This window comes from Juglans regia, chromosome 7 (assembly GCF_001411555.2).
Source record: "Juglans regia cultivar Chandler chromosome 7, Walnut 2.0, whole genome shotgun sequence".
NCBI classification, from domain to species: Eukaryota; Viridiplantae; Streptophyta; class Magnoliopsida; order Fagales; family Juglandaceae; genus Juglans; species Juglans regia.
The window spans coordinates 22,989,940-23,008,986 of NC_049907.1; the positions used below are offsets into that span (position 1 = coordinate 22,989,940).

The 19,047-nt window shown below is 37.0% G+C and overlaps 1 protein-coding gene across 1 annotated transcript; it reads left to right on the top strand.

Moving 5' to 3' along the window:
* The first annotated feature begins 700 nt into the window (after positions 1–700).
* LOC108996675 (15-cis-phytoene desaturase, chloroplastic/chromoplastic) lies at positions 701–16,852 on the top strand. The gene is made up of 15 exons (XM_018972693.2): positions 701–786; positions 1,150–1,450; positions 1,537–1,669; positions 1,907–1,995; positions 2,742–2,799; positions 3,154–3,309; positions 8,016–8,164; positions 9,980–10,099; positions 11,928–12,141; positions 12,231–12,333; positions 12,661–12,708; positions 13,458–13,503; positions 13,920–14,107; positions 15,556–15,718; positions 16,417–16,852. The coding sequence occupies exons 2-15, from the start codon at positions 1,229–1,231 to the stop codon at positions 16,474–16,476; spliced, it is 1,749 nt and encodes a 582-aa protein (XP_018828238.2). The 5' UTR covers positions 701–786; positions 1,150–1,228; the 3' UTR covers positions 16,477–16,852.
* Positions 16,853–19,047: the final 2,195 nt, after the last annotated feature.

Consider the following 19,047-nt stretch of genomic DNA (forward strand, 5'->3'; position numbering starts at 1 on the left):
TAAATTTAAGGTCGTCATTAAAAATAATTGTAAACAGAGCTTGACCATAGCAAGTGCTTCACATCCAAGTGCTTACATAATTATAAGTGATATAAAATAAAATTATACGTGATTATATGAATTCACATTTATAAACAAAAGGTAAGTTATTCATTATCACTGAATAAATTGAACTTATATTTACACAAGTTGACCTTAAATTTCATTCCAAAATTTTGTTGTTTTTAGTAATTTTTTTTGGATTGAGGGAGGAGGATTTCGAATTCTAAACCTTCTTTTTGGAAGTTGAGGGTTATGTTAGGCCACAAATCTTTTCTTTTTGAAGGTTGGGAGTTATGCCAGATAACATGATTTTTTTCATTTCATTATAAAATAACATAAATTTTAATATTTTTAAAGAAATATAATATTTTTAATGATATAACATGTCAGAAGTTGTATCACATTTTTGAACTCCAACATTAACTAATAATCATTGGTGATAGAGAGTTGGTGGGTTGTCTGTTTAGGACTAAATATGCCTTAAAACCTGTCTTATATGCCATGGGGGAATATTCCTAACGGTGCCCAAACCCGATACCACTCATGGATATGGCCTAACCAACAAGGATGTCGAGTAATTTTCCACCAACTCCACCGGTCCGGTCCGGACCGGACCATTTGTGTATTAACACTCCACGCACGCACGCACGTAAACACCACCAGTTATCACTACAACCTCCACTAACTTCTGCCCCTCTCTCTCTCTCCCCTTGAACTGAACTAGAATCATCCATTCTGTTGAAGGTACATGAAAACCTCTATAGTCTTGCTTACTATTCTTCGTTCGGTTGCGAAGTGTGTACGATGGGGTTGTCATGTCCTGCTCTTTCTGTTCTTGTTAAATTGTATTCAATCTTGGGATTCTGATAACAAAAAAAAAATAGTTTTCAAAACTCTGTCCGAACACAAAGAGTAGAACTTGCGAATTACATTTAATTTTGCAAATTACTTTTTTTATTTTTATTTTTATTCAATATGCGATGCTGGTAATGTTGTTTCGTTCGGCTCCTTATGATGAGGGATAAATTTCATTTGTTTCCCGGTATCTTGGTTTCCGCGATGGGGCTTAATTCTCATTTTCAATTCCATTTTACGGTTCTTTTGCAGGGCCTTAATTGTTGAAGTTGGAAACTGTTTCTGTCGAATTCGGTGCTAACAAACTAATTTTCAGTTCCGACTTGGTGAAATGGCCCTTTGCGGGTGTGTTTCGGCCGCGAACTTGAGCTGGCAGAATACTGTTATAGAAAATCACAGTTTGAAAACTGCCCCAAGATGTGGGTTTCTTAAAGTTTCAGAGAAAACCAATGCATTAGCATTTGGAGGTAGTGAATCCATGGGTCATAGTTTGAAAATTAATTATCCACATGCTGTGGGATTAAGGCCAAGGAAGGGTGTCTACCCTTTGCAGGTTTGTTTTCTGGAGGGGAAATTTTGTTTTCAAAACAATTCTCATAAAGTTGCCTGCTGAAAATAAGATTTTTGTTTATAACGCAGGTAGTATGCATGGACTTCCCAAGACCAGAACTTGATAATACTGTTAATTTCTTAGAAGCCGCATACCTCTCTTCCTCCTTTCGTACTTCTCCCCGCCCAACTAAACCTTTAACAGTGGTAATTGCTGGTGCAGGTGTGGAAACTTTGTTTAGTCTTTGTCTTGATTTATTCTCTCTCGACACATTAGAATATCAAACCTGTATCTCTTCAGTGGAATTACTACGTGCTTTTTCTAGCTGAGCTTTCATAATTCTCACTTCCCTTGGTCTAGGCGTTTTCAAGTATTCCTATGGTGTTTTTCTCTATTTTTTTAGTTTTTTTTCCACCTTATTGGTTGCATGTAGACTTATAATCTTACAAATTACTGCAGGTTTGGCTGGTTTGTCAACCGCAAAGTATTTGGCAGATGCTGGTCATAAACCTGTATTATTGGAAGCAAGAGATGTTCTTGGAGGAAAGGTTCTCATGCTGCTCTATTCTTTTTCCACTTTTCAATAAGTTGATACCAAACTGCTTACTGATAACAAACAGTTGATACCAAACTGGAGCCTGGGCTGTTTGTAATTCTTAAGTATCACCTAGATTGCTGAGAAATTATGTATACAATGTGTAAATATTCCTTAATCTGTTCTTGGATCACCATATCAAAACTCTGCAACTTTGGGTCCTTGTTCTTTTTTGGTGGAGAAGATCACTACCTATTTGGTGTTGGATCATTGGCCACATGATGGGTTTTTCAATATCATGAAATTAGATTGAATCTTATGTATACAGCGGTGATGTGGACTAACAAGTTGCTAAAACATAGGTCTTCCATGTCTATTTAGAGAGGGCTTTGCAGTGTGAAAATCGTCTTTGTTTGGGAAATTTTGAGGAAATGGGGACCTTTTTTTGTTCAATTCTTTATGGGCTTTTCTTTGAGTAAAAGCAATATAATGTAACCTCTCTCTTCTCTTCCTCTTTGGAGAATTTATAGCAATTGAATTGTAAGAAGTTGTTCGAACCTGGGTGATGCCATTCTTGATATGTTCGTACTTATAAAAAAAAAAAAAAATCTGTAAAGGAAGTAGATTATTGAATCCATGCTTAGGTATTAATAACCAGAATTTAATTTAATATACAACCATGAAGAGCTCCTACTTGATTGTTTCACATATGTGATTGGATTCTGTTTTGCTTTATTAAAGTTTACCTGCCTTTACTAGGTGGCTGCATGGAAAGATGACGATGGAGACTGGTATGAGACAGGATTACATATATTCTGTAAGTTCTAATACTTTTTAGTTTGCAATTCAAGACAGTCCATTTTTATTTAGTACTTTTTGGTTAGTAAGAAAACTGCCTAGTTTGAATGCTTGCACTAGAGTAAATTCATTTTGACTTATGGTTCTTATTGTAATATCATGAGTTTGTTGTTTGGGATGTTTTATATGTAGCAATAGGCTATAAAAAAAAAATTATATGTAGCCTTTGCGGTAATTTTTAATTGCACGAAAAATTTCATTCAGATTCTACTATTTTATAATCTACCTTACATATATTTAGAAAGCTGAATTATTTCTATATTTGAAAATTTCTATTATTTGTCTTTTTAATTTTTTGGTTCTTTCTGGAAAGTTGGGGCTTACCCAAATGTGCAGAACATATTTGGAGAACTTGGTATTAATGATCGGTTGCAGTGGAAGGAGCACTCTATGATATTTGCAATGCCAAAAAAGCCTGGAGAATTCAGCCGATTTGATTTTCCTGAGGTTCTTCCTGCACCATTAAATGGTAAGCATTTTATATCCCTCATTATTAGAGTTAGGGTCAATATTTGTCAATAAAATTATAAAACTATCAACATTTGGTCCTATGAAAAACATGTTGCTTGATTTATATGATGGTTGACTCATGCTTGAGTAACCTTGATCAAGAGGCTCTCTCAAATTTTCCAATTTCCTTTGTCTCTTTTCCCACTCCCCGGGGTTGTAACTAACTACATTAAGAAAACATAGAGGGATGAGCTAAAATTTAGTGTAGTGGCTAAAGTTTATGTCTCTATTCTCACTCCTTGGGGTGATAAGGGGGATTAGCTAAAAATTCATTTAGTGTAGTGGCCAAAGGTGTGTTCCCTGATGTGGTCTATGTCACTAAGATAGGATTTAAATTTAATAATGACACCCACTAACTATTGTAAATAGACATAACCCTGGAAATCAGTAGACATAAAGCCAGGAATTCTGGCACTATCTTGTAGACATGAAACCAGGAAATATGGCAGGAAATCTGGCCAGGAAATCGTATCACTAGTGTGTAAACTCTTCTCTATATAATAATGTACAAAACCTATGGAAATGACATTCAGACCAACTTTGACATGGTATCAGAGCCCCTCTGATTTCCGTGTAATTGGTCTTAATCACAGGGTGCGATTTTTTCGTCGCTAATCTTTGAAGGATAATTTTTTTCTTCAGCAAGTTCTTTCTTGCTCTTAGTGGGTTTGAGTTTTTTTTTTGGGTGGCTGTCGGTGTTACCTGGTGGTTGCGTGTTCTCAGAGTCGGCAATGAGAGAAACTCGGGGGTTTGTTGTGGTGGCTGCGCACTTCTGAGGCTGTTGGTAGTGTCTGGTGGTGATTGGTCCACAAGATTATAGTCGATTCACATGGATATATTTTCTTCGTTCTAAAGCTGACGTGTTTTTTTGTCTTTCAAACATATGTTGCATTTGTCGAGACACAATTCAGTACTTGTATCAGAATCTTACGCTCCGACTCAGGGGGGACTCAGGGGGGAGTACATGTCTAAGTCTTTTCAGACTTTTCTTAAGCAAAAAGGGGATTATTTCTCAGCGTTCTTGTCCTTATACCTCTTAACAAAATGGAGTCGCTGAGCATAAGAATCGTCATCTCTTAAATGTCGTCCGTACTTTGTTGATTGATTCCTCTGTACCTTCTAAGTTCTGGGTAGAAGTTTTATCTATTGTTGTCTATTTGATCAATCGTTTGCCTACCGCCACTCTAGATTATGATTCTCCCTATTTTCGATTATTTGGAATATCTCTTGAATATCAATCCTTTCATAATTTTGGGTTTGTTTGTTTTGTTCGTCTGCCACCTGTTGAGCGTCACAAGCTTACTGCCCAATCTGTCACATGTGCCTTTATGAGATATAGTCCTACTCAAAAATGATTTGTTTGTTATGATGCTCATGCAAACAAATTCCGGATCTCCAGAAATATTGATTTTCTTTCAGTCTCAGGTTGTTTTTTATCCTCCTATTACTCTTCTACCCGCTTTTGATGATGTGTCTTCTTCTATTGAGCGATTTAAACCAGGTATAGTGTATCATCGATGTCGTCTCCCTTCCTCAACACCCCTTCCAGACACTGATCTGTCATCTGATTTTGTGGTTCCCGTACCTCGATGTTCCGCGCGAGTTACACATCCACCGAATAGGTATGGTTTTCCTCATACCTCACTTACTACCACTCTCGATACTGTTTCTGTTCCTCACTCTTATACCCAGGCAGCCACCCAAGTATGTTGGCAGCAGGCCATGCAAGAATAAATCCAAACTCTTCAAGACAATCACACTTGGGATCTTGTGACTTGTCTCTCTGGCGCCAAACCTATTGGTTGTAAATAGGTGTACTCAATCAAGTTTCGTTCTGATGGCTCACTGGATAGATATAAGGCCCGTCTCGTAGCTCTTGGGAACTGGCATGAGTATGGTATTGATTATGAAGAGACATTTGCCCCTATTGCCAAAATGACTATTGTAAGGATTATCTTGGCAATTGCTGCATCGCAAGTGTGGTCTCTCTGGCAAATGGATGTGAATAATGCTTTTCTACATGAGGATCTGAAGGAAGAAATCTACACCTCCCGGCATGTTTGCTAAACCTTCCTCAGAAGTTTGTCGGCTATGTCGATCCTTGTATGGATTGAAATAGGCTCCGCGTGCATGGTTTGATAAATTTCGCTCTACCCTGCTTGCTTTTCATTTTACTCAGAGTCAGTTTGATTCCTCTATTTTTCTTCGCAAGACTTCTACAGGAATTGTATTGCTTTTGGTATATGTTGATGACATTGTAATCATTGGCTCTGATACTGAATTAATTCAAAAAGTATAGCAGCATCTCTAGGCCTCTTTTCACATGAAAGACCTTGGTCCCCTACAATACTTTCTTGGCCTTGAGGTGCATATTACTCCGACTATTACATTGTTACACCAGCACAAATACACGCAAGAGGTAATTTTATTGGTTGGTCTCCAATTGGGTAACTCTGTTCTTACTCTCTTGGAAGTAAATCTCAAGCTTCATCAGGAGGAAGGTGAGCTTCTCTCAGATCCATCCTTGTATCAGTAGCTCATTGAGAGTTTGAACTACTTGACAATTACTCGTTCTGATATTTCTTTTGATGTGCAGCAGGTCAGTCAATTTATGCAGACCCCCCGTCATCTTCATTTAGCTGTTGTCTGACGTATTATCCGCTATTTGAAGGACACCTTTACACGCGAGTTGTTTTTTTCTAAAGAATCTTCGTTACAGTTGGCAGGATATAGTGATGCTGATTGGGCTGGATGTGCGGATACTCGTCGTTCCTTACTGGGTGGTGCATGTTCTTAGGCGATGCACTCATTTCTTGGAAGAGTAGGAAGCAAGATAGAGTTTCCAAGTCCTCCATTGAGTCTGAGTATCGTGCTATGTCTTCCGCTTGCTCTAAGATCACATGGCTTCGTGGGTTATTGGGAGAACTTGGCTTTCCTCAGCTTCATTCCACTCCTCTCCATGCTAATAATACCAGTGCTATCCAGATTGCTGCTAATCCTGTTTTCCATGAACACACGAAACACATCGAAGTTGATTGTCATTCCATCCGTGAAGCTTTTGACAAGCATGTGATTACTCTTCCTCACATTTCAACCACACTTCAAACAACTGACATCTTCACTAAAGCTTTTCCTCGGCATCGACATCATTTCTTGATTGACAAATTGATGCTTCTTGATTTTCCAGCATCAATTTAAGGGGGGATGTCACTAAGATAGGATTTAAATTTAATAATGATACCCACTAACTATTGTAAATAGACATAACCCAGGAAATCAGTAGACATAAAGTCAGGAATTCTGGCACTATCGTGTAGACATGAAACCAGGAAATAAGCCAGGAAATATGGCAGGAAATCTGGCCAGGAAATCGTATCACTAGTGTGTAAACTCTTCTCTATATAATAATGTACAAACCCTATGGAAATGGCATTCAGGCCAACTTTGACAGTCTAGGCATCAGAAGATTGATTACTTTTAGTAGAGCTCTTTTGGGAAAGTAGCTTTGGTGGTATGCTATTGCGAGAGAGAGCCTTTAGAGAATGGTGATAGATATAAAGTATGACTGTATGCGGTAGATATTGTTCTAATGAGGTTATTGGGTTGGGTTATGGAAGAACAATTGATGGGTATGGGGGAGTTATCTTCATACATTAGATTTGAGGTGGGTGATAGTTCCAGGATAAATTTCGGTGCAGAGATCATCAGCCCCTCAAAAAAGCTTTTCCTGACCTTTTCAACCTTGCCATGCGAAGGAAGCATCTGTGGAAGACAATGTACAGATCTTAAGTGGCTCTCCTCTATGGGAAGTGGAGTTTACACTTGTGGCACAAGATAGGGAGGTGGATCACTTTACCTCCTTTTATGTTTAGTTGTATGGGTTTAAAAAGAGATGGGATGGTGCAGATAAGCTATGTTGGAGCATGTCCTAGTGAGGGGTGTTTGTTGTTAAGTCATTCTATATGTTGTTAGTTCTGTATGATAAAATCTCATTTCTGTGGAAGACCATTTGGAGGAGTAAGGCTCTATCAAGAGCTCTCTTTGCACGGATGACTTGATTGGGGAAAATCCTTGGGAAAATTTGAGGAAGAGACATGTTATGGTCCTTGAGTGGTTCTGTATGTGCAAGCACAATGGGGCATCGGTGGATCACCTCTTACTTCACTACGAGGTAGCCACCTCCTTGTGGCAAGCGGTGCTTAACTTATGGGCCAATATGCATAATGCCCATATGGGTGGTGGATCTGTTAGTGGTGCTGGAAGGGGTGGTTTGAGAATCCTCACAAGGAAACCTTATGGAAAATGTCTCCAATTTGCTTGATGTGGTGTTTATGGAAGGGAGGAAATGATCAAAATTTGAAAGATAACTTGATGACAGTGGAAGAACGCAAGGCTTTATTTTTTACTTCCCTTGGCCACTGGATGGTAGCCCACCTTTGTCTTCATAATTTTAGTACTTCAGAGTTTTTTTGACTTCTTTTACCTCTCTCATTAGGGGTATTCGAAGTATGCTCATGTACCTTGATAATGTCTATGCTTCTTTTTTTTAATTATTAATATTTTATCTTACTCAAATAAATAAATTAATTGTGAACTTATTATCTACAAGTGTCTCATGTCACTGTCAACCATAAGTTGTATATTTATTATGAACGTAATTGTCAGGAATATTTGCTATTTTGAGGAACAATGAAATGTTGAGTTGGCCAGAGAAAGTCACGTTTGCCATTGGACTTTTACCTGCGATGCTTGGTGGACAGTCCTATGTTGAAGCTCAAGATGGTTTAACTGTTGAACAGTGGATGAGAAAGCAGGTATGGTGCTTTCTCCAACCTCCTTCCCCCCTTTTTTCCCCTTCATCTCTTTGGTGGTGATGCTGTGCAATGGGGGTGGCACTCCCCTTATAAATCGGTCGATCCAATTCAAGGTAAGATTCAATCTCAGGCTGTGTGACAATGCCAAAGGAGTTTACCATTTGAACTGATGGGAACCTTCATGAGGTTCTTTTCGTGCTTACAAGTTTATACATGAGCTAGGCTGGTTTCATGTAGATGTCTTGAATATGATAGAAGTTGTGGTGTTTGGAAAACCACAACTAGCTCAGTCTGATTCTTATCCAAGCCTAAAATTAGATGAGTTCAACTTTGATCTAGTTTTAATTCACATATAGCTTTTCCAAATCATTTGTTGTAGTATTTTAGTCTATGAAAACATGAATGAACTGATTTTGAAAGCAAAAATGAAAAATTGTGAACTAGTTATATACTTTCAAGAGTTTGACTAAAACAACAAATTTGAAATTATACTGTTTACAGCTTCCAGGTTTATAGTTTCTAAAACACCCACAACCAAGTCTCACACCTTTGGTTGAGATTGGCTTGGATACTATTTGTAATAATCCAAATGTATGTTGCAAAGGGGTGGCACTCCCCTTATAAATCGGTCAATCCAATTCAAGGTAAGATTCAATCTCTGGCAGTGTGACAATGCCAAGGAGTTTACCATTTGAACTGATGGGAACCTTCATGAGGTTCTTTTCATGCTTACGAGTTTATACATGAGCTAGGCTGGTTTCAGGTAGATGTCTTGAATATGATAGAACTTGTGGTGTTTGGAAGACCATGACTAGTTCAGTCTGATTCTAATCCAAGCCTAAAATTAGATGAGTTCAACTTTGATCCAGTTTTAATTCACATATAGCTTTTCCAAATCATTTGTTGTAGTATTTTAGTCTATGAAAACATGAATGAACTGATTTTGAAAGCAAAAATGAAAAATTGTGAACTAGTTACATACTTTCAAGAGTTTGACTAAAACAACAAATTTGAAATTATACTGTTTACAGCTTCCAGGTTTATAGTTTCTAAAACACCCACAACCAAGTCTCACACCTTTGGTTGAGATTGGCTTGGATACCATTTGTAATAATCCAAATGTATGTTGCAAAGGTGTGAGACGTGAGTCATGCCATTCTCAATGGAATGACTTGACAAAGGCACTGGGTATTTGAAGGAGGGAGATTGTAATACCTCAAATTTAGTATGAAGCAGTGGTAAATAAGATCTCACATTGCTTGGGAGAGAAAAGTTTTTGCAGTTTCTAATTATTTCAACAAGTTCCAATTTAATCTTGACTATCCCTTTTGAACTTCGGATTCAAAGGGATGATGAATGAAAGTCCACATTACTTGGGAGGGAGAAGTCTTGGCAGTTCTTAATTATTTCAAGGGGCTATCGAGACATTGACCGGTCTTTTTTGAGTATAAGCCCAGATGTGGCACGAGTCGTGAAGGTCAGTGTATGTAAAGGTTCCCTGAGCTTCTAGAAATTTCAAGACCAAAAAAATCCTGAATATTTGGTCCATGGAATGGGTAACAAGAAAAATCCAAAACATCCACAATAAACAAAAGGGAAATTTATGGAATTTAGTAATTTACACTACTAAAGACGGACTTATGGATTTTTTAATTCTGAGGAATGCCATGGCTGCCATTTTATGGATTTAATAAATAGTGATTAGATTCAAGCAAAATTATTTTCTTCCTCGTTGTTTAATTTTACTGAATTTTGTAGAATAACTATGAGATCAGTAGATACTTGGCAAAATCTAATGGATTTTCCTAATATCAGGGAATTCCTGATCGTGTAACTGATGAGGTGTTTATAGCAATGTCAAAGGCACTAAACTTCATTAACCCTAAGGAACTTTCAATGCAATGTATATTGATTGCTTTGAACCGGTTTCTTCAGGTATTTGTGTTTTTCTTTCCCCAATCTTTTAACCTTAATATTGTAGTTTTTTGTGAGACATAAGCTTGTCATGAAATATATTACTGCTTCATGATCTCATTTTGCTTTAACATATAAAATGTTGATGGAAGTTTTATCAGCTTTCTTTGTCATCTTGTATCATGAGGAATAATGGTGTTTGCCCGCCTAAAGAATAAAATCAATCTATATTTTAAGTTTGCCTATCAAAAGATAAAGTCCATCTATATTTTAAGTTTTGACACATCAATTTACAGTCATAAAAATGATTCGAACATGACCAAAATTGCTCATGAAGTAGCTTGAACTCGTTGAAATTCCAAAATCTCATCTTCCTAATTTAGACCTGCATTTACGCTGGATTGTCAGTCGTTTTTTTCCGACTGTCGAAGATATGCAGTTTGAATCTAGTTTCTCTGTTTTCTTGTACTCTAACAGTGATTGTAATATTACCTACGGAATCTACAGATTTAAGTTTGAACACTTCAAATTCCAATTATAAATCATAGTTGTTTGTTGACCATGGTGGAAATTGCTCTGATAATAGGATAAATTTGCTGAAATTTTCAGAGACCTGAAATGTTTTTTTCTTCATCCTTTTTTAGTGAACTGTTTTTTCAGCAAACATTTTGCAACATGAGAGATATTTCTATTTGGTTTCTTTTCTGGCTAGGAGATGATAAGTATGCAGACACATTCTTGCCTCCACGCACAGACACACACACATCCTTTGCCATATCCAACTTTTACGTCAATGTGTCTGGGTAGAGACATGTATTCATGTGTGCTTGTGTGTGTATGTATGTATGTATGTATGTATTTGTTAGTTCTTTCAAATGAACCTTTTATCTTTTCTTTATTAGAACTTCAATTTTCTGTTTCATTATCATCAATCTTTTCAATTTCGACTTGGGAAGATCAGTTTGAGGGTTTTTCGGGTGAACATTCATTGACTGCTTTGAGACTTAAATCTTAGACTTTGTTTGAAAATGTAATGTAGTGGAGGTTGGAGAAGAGGACACCTTCATCTTTCTTGAAACCCTTGACTAAAAAAAGAGAAAGAATAGGAAAAATACATTCTGGACCCTATAACTATCAGGCGTTTTAAACTTTGCACTCTAAACTACCAAAAGTGACACACTGCACCCTTTCAACTACCAAACATTGGAAATAGCTCTCTCATCCAAGTCTGGCATTTCATCCATACAATCTTGCTGGCCAGATCTTGACAGAGGGTGCAGATTGAACTTTTTTGGTAGTTTGAGGTTGTAATGTGTCTATTTTGGTAGTTTGAGGTGCAAAGTGGAAGACATCTTGTTGTCGGAGGGTTCAAAGTGTATTCTCTCCTAAAAGAGATTTCTTCTTTAATAAGCAACTCAACAATAAACTTAATGATCGCCTAATGTTGAAATGTTCACTAAAAGCCTTTGTAGAGGCTACAAATCCTAATCCGAAAGTTACTAGAAGACCGTTCATCTGCGAAAAGCAAGTGAGAAACCAGGGGAGCAAAGGAAAGGAGATAAACAGGAAAAATCAAAAAGAAAAAAAAAAAAAAAAAAAAAAAAAAAAGAAAGAAAAAAAACCTGGCCATTGCTTAAATTTAGGGGGCAGCTTGTCTTATATCAAAATGCTTTCTCCATCTATTAACAGCATCATCTTTTGGGTAGTATAACTGTGGATACTTTTGGATGTGTTATTGATTTATATAATGCTGTCAATACGTGTACGCTCTATATTTTAAAATAAAAAGAACAATGATTTCTTACAACATGACACTAGCTGTCTATGAATTATGAAAACTCATCTCTAGGAAAAGCATGGTTCCAAGATGGCTTTCTTGGATGGTAACCCCCCAGAGAGACTATGTCAGCCAATTGTTGATCATATTCAGTCACTGGGTGGTGAAGTAAGACTAAACTCGCGAATTCAGAATATTGAGCTAAATAGTGATGGAACAGTGAAAAGGTTTTTACTGAATAATGGGAACGTGATTGAAGGGGATGCATATGTATTTGCTACTCCAGGTATACCACTAAACTTTTATGCAGTTTTATATTTTTTATTAATTGTAATCTCAGCTTCCTGATCTTGTTATTCACTTTGTTCCAATCAGTTGACATCCTGAAGCTTCTTTTACCTGAAAACTGGAAAGAGATTCCATATTTCCAGAGATTGGAGAAATTAGTTGGAGTTCCAGTTATTAATGTGCACATATGGTTAGTGAAAGATTCTATTTTGTTAATATCCTCACTGCTTTGTGAATGATATCCTTTCGGGAGATAATATGCTCAATGATTGTGAATTTTAGAAAGGTGATTTGCTCATGCAACATGGGAATTTTCTGCTTAATTGGAATTCTTAAATTGTATTGTATTTCTCACGTTTACTGTGATTAATGAAATTTCTACTAATAAGATAACGAACTTTTTATTCCTGGTCATGCTAAGCATCAGTTGCTTTTGGTTGGAGAGAATTAATATCCATTTTTGTTTTACAGTCACTAATCAATTATAACGTTGGCTAAATGGTCTCACTGCTTGCAGGTTTGACAGGAAACTGAAGAACACCTATGATCACCTACTATTTAGCAGGTCCTGCTGATGCTTATCTCATCAATTGTGGTGTCTGGTAGACTCTGTAGAGATACGATTCCTTTATTTGCTTAATTTGTGTCTCTTACAGACGTTGAGTCTTAGTACTGAGCAGCTTAGTCTTCTGAGCTGTTTTGTCCAATTTTACTGAATCATTCCTGTGGTGCAGAATATTGCCAATGAGCTCAAGCTTAAATTGCACCTCCTCCCCCTATTAGGAAAAGGTGATGGGTGAGGAGGTTTGAAGACCCACCGGCAGCAAATCTGATTTATCAATCAAAAATAGGAAAAAAGAAGGAAATTTAAAATGTTATCAATATTCTATACACTAAGGTTGCTTGCTGAAAAGTGCTCTTTCTTCCTCAGAGAAGTGTGAAGTTGGTGGCACAACCATTCTTTGGTGTCTCGTGATAATCTTGACTGTATACCCTAGAATATCAATTTAAAATTCAAAATTTACAGTGGGCATATATGATTTAGTAATTTAAATCTTGGTATGATTGTTCAGTTATACTTGGCCTACAAAATATTCTAGGAATGGAGAGATTATTTACTATGATCCTAAATCTATTAAAACTTGTCTTATATTGTTTTGTTGTGTGGTTATTCCCCTTTTACCTTGATTGCTTGAGAAGGGAGAGAGAGGGTTTTTTTCCCCACTTCCATTTAGAATTCCTTTAGGCTAATGGTTTTATCAATTTTCCTTCTCCCTCTCATTTAAAGCATTTTCTTGACTTTTTTTAATGCAGAAGCCAACTTCTCAGTGTGTATGCTGACATGTCAGTAACATGTAAGGTAAAAAATGGTATTAAATTTTTTAGCTTTTTTGAATTTTTATGTCACGTCCTTAAGCCGACATAAATGCCAATGTATTCATGCAACTCAAAACTTACTGTTGAACTTGCCTCCTTTCCAATCTATGGGATGTTAATCGGAATACTTGCTTCTTACAATAAGAAAAGGAAATCAGACATTTTAATTTTTGGGAAAAGGGGAAATAACAGAATATTTTGCATACACTATGAGACAATTCTATGTTTTATTGGCACAAGGGCAGTTGGTTCAGTGATTAATTTGACTTTCTTTTACTAATAATCTGGGAATAATTATAATGTATGAACATATGGGCAGTTGGGTTAGTGATTCATTTGACTTTCTTTCTTTTATGTTATGGAAATTCTGTCACTTTTTTAATTGATTGTGCTGTGCAGGAATATTACAACCCAAACGAATCCATGCTGGAATTAGTTTTTGCGCCTGCAGAAGAATGGATTTCACGCAGTGATGCTGATATTATTGATGCTACAATGAAGGAACTCGCAAAACTCTTTCCAGATGAAATTTCCACAGATCAGAGCAAAGCAAAGATTGTAAAGTACCATGTTGTTAAAACACCAAGGTATGACAAAATGATCAGAAAGTTGGGAGTCTTTTGGATTCTCTATTTTTTTTTTTTTTTGAGTAAATGATTGTATTAATAACAGAAGGCTTAGCCCAAGTACACAAGAGGGTATACACGAGTTAACGCCTATCTAGGAAGAAGAAAAAGAAACAAGAAAGTCATGAATGCCCAGGCCATTAAAATCTACAGCTATGGCCCATAAAAATAAAGTTATAATAAAAAGTGATCTAAGTTCCTCTATAGAGCATTCTTTATCTTCAAACGCCTGGTCATTACGCTCCTTCCATAGGCACCAATTTCCACACTGCTGTGATTTGGGGGGCTTCGCTTAGGTTTGTCCTGCTGGCCAAGAACTCAACCACTGTGGCTGGCATGACCCAAGGCTCCAACCTGCAGAACACATCATCCCATAGCTCTCTAGCGACCTCACAATCTAGTAGAAGGTGATCCACAGTTTCACCACTTTTCTTACACATGCAGCACTAGTCTACTATGATCACCCCCCGTTTCCTTAAGTTATCCATCGTCAAAATCTTACCCAAGGAAGCTGACCAAGCAAAAAATGCCGCTTTAGGAGGTGCTCTATTTCGCCAAATCTTCTTCCATGGAAATTGGTTGTGTTGCGATTGTGTGAGAGACTTATAAAAAGAACAAATCGAGAACATGCCTTTATCTGTTGGTTTCCACCACAACCTGTTAACTCGTTGAATGTTCGGTCTCATGGAGTATAGAATACAAGAAAAATCCTCAAAGCTACCAAATTCCTAATCTTGGGCAGCCCTACTAAAGTTGACGTTCCATTGGACTTGATCCCCAGGTAGTATCAAAACATCCGCCACTGAAGCTTCTTTTTCACAAGCAATCCTGAAAATTGAAGGGAATGAATCCTTAAGGGCATTATCCCCACACCAGAGGTCACTCCAGAATTTAATTCTAGAGCCGTCTCCCAACATGAGTCTAGTGTGACGAGTAAAACCCCCACCCTCCATAAGCCCCACTCACCTCTCTAGTGCTCCAACCCCCCCACACTCCTCCATATTTAAGGTCTATCACCGACTTCCAAAGGGCTTCCGGTTCCATAGTGTATCTCCACAACCATTTTTCAAGTAAAGCCCTATTAAAGATTCTCAAGTTTCTAATTTCTATCCCACCAGAGGAAATTGGAGAGCATACCTTATCCCCCTCGACCAGGTGAAATTTGAATTCATCCCCATACCACTCCAGAGGAAATCACGATGCAATTTTTCGATCCGAGTTGCCACACTTACTAGAATGGGGATTCTCTAAAATAAATAATTGACGTTTATTTAGTACCCTTTATATGATTATAGCTTGCATATATTACTGATCTGGAGAATTGAATTCTGTAGTCAAAGTAGCAATATTAGTTCCAACCTTTAAGTTACTCCATTTCCCTAATGTAATATAACTGAGGATTTTCTCAGGTCCGTTTACAAAAATGTCCCAAATTGTGAACCCTGCCGTCCCTTACAAAGATCTCCTGTTGAGGGCTTCTACTTAGCTGGTGACTACACAAAGCAAAAGTATTTGGCTTCAATGGAAGGTGCTGTTCTGTCAGGAAAGCTTTGTGCTCAAGCTATTGTACAGGTAATTTGATTATAAATATGGCGAAAGCTAATACGATATAGTTAATTTTCTTGGAAAAACGTTGATTTTAGTGAATTATGATAGAACTTCTGCCAAAAGTATTTCCCTCCATGGATTATAGAATTAAGTGGTGGATAATTAACATGTACACTTGTTCCATAACCCTAGTGGATCACATATATGTGGAAAAGCTTCTGATTTTGATGAATTGGAAACATCTTTTTTCCATTTATGTTAACCTAGTTCAAATCAGGGATTTCACTCCATGAAGAGTTTCATTTTTTACTTCGTATATGTATATGTGTGCGTCTGTATTTCAATTTCTTGGTAACTCAAAAAGGAGTCTCTTCCTTTGTGTTGTGTCTATTATCCCATAAAGCTGCACATATTATAGCACAGGGGAAGATTATATTTGTTATAAGGTCAAATTACTCATCAATGAGTTTTCTGATGCAAAAGCTGTTGTAGCACAGTGCTCAGATGGATTAGAGCATGGCAAGGGCTTCTCTGGCTCCTACTGAGTCCCCTAAAATGTTAAAAACTCGTGCTTAAACATTATTTTCACAGTAATGCCTCAGAGTCCTCCTAAATGTTAAAATAATAAGAAGGATAAATAGATATAGAAGGAAACAGACAAACCCATTTTTAGTTTTCAAATTTTCTTGCATGTTCTACTTAGTCCTCATCTATACATGCAGGATTATGAGTTGCTCGTTGCTCGGGGGCAAAGAAGGTTGGCTCAAGCAAGTCTTTTTTGACAGAAAACCTTTGCGGGGTAAATTTTGCCATGGTTCTTGAGGATTATTCAAAGAATAGTGTTGGCTTGTGGATCATTGATATGCCCACATGAAGGATATGTTTTCTGCTGTCAAAGGGGATAATATGCCATTATAACATATCTGGGCAGTCTGGTACTAGATCTTTAATTTCTGCTTAGAGAATCTTGTTTTCTTCTTAGTTTTACTTGTATGATACCTATATATCTTGCTTCAAGTGTACATAATTTATTCTTAAAAAATATATCTGAAATACAATGGAATCAAGGAGAAAGCATACACATTTGGTTCAGCTTGTATACTTGACCGTATGTACCTTACCTCGTTTCAGCGGGATGCAATGGATAAGATTCAGTCCGGAAAATGAATCCTTAGTCCTTGTTAGAAAAGAAAAGGAGTAAATTTGTCTATGTTCAAGTCGGTTTCATATTAGTGCCTTTCTGACTTCATGCAAGCCTCTTTACTCTTTAGACCCAGGCCACTTTCCTCCATTGGTTTAAATGTTTTTTCCCAAGTAATTCTTTTCATTTTGAGCTTCCTCAAAGCGTTCGATCTGCAATGCAAATCAGCCGGGGATTTTTTTTTTTTGAACAATGGCATGCTTGATATATGGGACATCTTTAATTAATAGCAACCTCCCACCCCTAAAGAGCAATTATATATGCTATCTATCCAGACACCTTCTTCCGAATTTTCATCACGGAGGGGTGGTCTAGCATATACCAAGCTTGGCATGAGGCTTCCTTCAAGCCAATCGCGTTATTAAGGAACATAGCTTTCCTTCATGAAGAAGCCTTGGGAGCTGGTGAAGAACACAGTTTAAGTAAATTTCCTTTCAGTACCTCTTCTATTAGGATAAGTAGGACGCAGGATAACAAATAACAAAGGACCACATTACCTTATCATTGGGGAGGTTTGGATACTATGTTGAGATGAAAGTTGAAAGTTGAATAAAATATTATTAAAATATTATTTTTTAATAATATTATTATTTTGAGATTTAAAAAATTGAACGGTTTATTGTATTTTGTGTGAGAATTTAGAAAAATTTTAACAATTAGATGAGATGAGATACTTATTCAAACCTACCTGTATCATGTATTTCGAAGGCCTCCAAAGTTTTTAACAGAAGGGGCGAGGGAATGCAATCCAAGACCAACGATGTCCATTTGAGCCGAGAAACCAAAGGCCGCCAAAATTTTTAATAGTTCCACTCTAATCTTCTTCTACTCTTATCATAGGATATAGCCATATCTAATTTGTAAAGTTGCAGGTCCTAACCTTCTCGTTTATGCCATGAACCAATTATTGGGTCAAAAAGATGTTCATGTTTTAAGATCTCATTTGTTTTCATAGATGAGATGAGATGAATTAAAATTAAAGTTAAAAGTTGAATGAAATATTATTAGAATATAATTTTTTAATATTATTTTTGTTTTGAGATTTGAAAAAGTTGAATTGTTTATTTTATTTTGTGTAGAAATTTGAGAAAATTGTAATGATTGGATGAGATGAAACAAGATGAGATGAGTTGAGAGTAGTTATGAAAACAAATGAGATAAAATAGGCTACGATCTTTCAATAAAGCTAATTCTTACGCTCTGGAAATCAAATTCTGAAAACGTGGAGATAATGTCTTGTGCACCATTGTAAAATACTCTACACCCCACCTTCCCCACATTCAGGTTTTTTCCCTTAGCTGGTTGCTGGGCTTTCTGAGTTTGTTTTCAGAGCTTTCATTTCCATATAAACTTATCAGCCATGGTTGAGCTTCAGTAAAGCAACAGGACTATGGCTAGAACCCCAGCTTCCAAGAGAAAGGCACATTGCTTTGCTAGAAAGTGCTCCTCCTTGGTTAAGGAACAACGAGCCAGGATTTACATTCTCCGCCGCTGTGCCATGATGCTTTTGTGCTGGTATATTTGTGGAGATCATGACTAGCTTCTCATTCATTATTTTCCTTTCTTTCATTTTAATCATCATTAAAAAAGAAAAAAAAAAAAAAGAAAACACGGTCTGTTACTTTTGGTTTTAGGGGCTGCGCAGGTGCGGCGTTTCCTTCTACACTAATCTCGTGTGTCGTTCACTTTTTGCCCCAATCGGTGTAATTCCAAGGGGGTTTTACGGGGCACGGGAGAGGTTTCAGGATGCGTTCTTGCTTTTTAGGCAAACCGTACGTGTATTGACTATGAGCATCGCCCGGAGTTGACATGGCTGCATGGCATTGAGTAATGAAGTTAATTATATAGCCATTTTTCGACCTGTATTATCATCAATATTCCTTAGCCTTTTCTTCTTCTTTTTCTTTTTCCTTTCTTCATTATTAATGTGGGAATAAATTAAATAAGGGAAATGATCCATGCATTTGTGCAATCTTCATTGTAAACTCTGGCATCTAACATCAGACGTTCTTCCTTTCAAGATCAGGATATATACTTGTTTTTGGTATCTTATATATAACATGGATGATTAGCTGATGCTATAGGCCAGTACTCCAACTAATTCAGACTCGACCGCCGCCCCAGCGATGTTGAGCACTACGGACCATGTCTG

Bases quoted from the DNA above. Each gene is read 5' to 3' on its own strand.
- LOC108996675 (XM_018972693.2), top strand. From the start codon at position 1,229: ATGGCCCTTTGCGGGTGTGTTTCGGCCGCGAACTTGAGCTGGCAGAAT. The intron at 1,670-1,906 runs GTGTGGAAACTT...AAATTACTGCAG, and splicing joins AGTGGTAATTGCTGGTGCAG to GTTTGGCTGGTTTGTCAACC. The intron at 12,142-12,230 runs GTATACCACTAA...TGTTCCAATCAG, and splicing joins ATATGTATTTGCTACTCCAG to TTGACATCCTGAAGCTTCTT.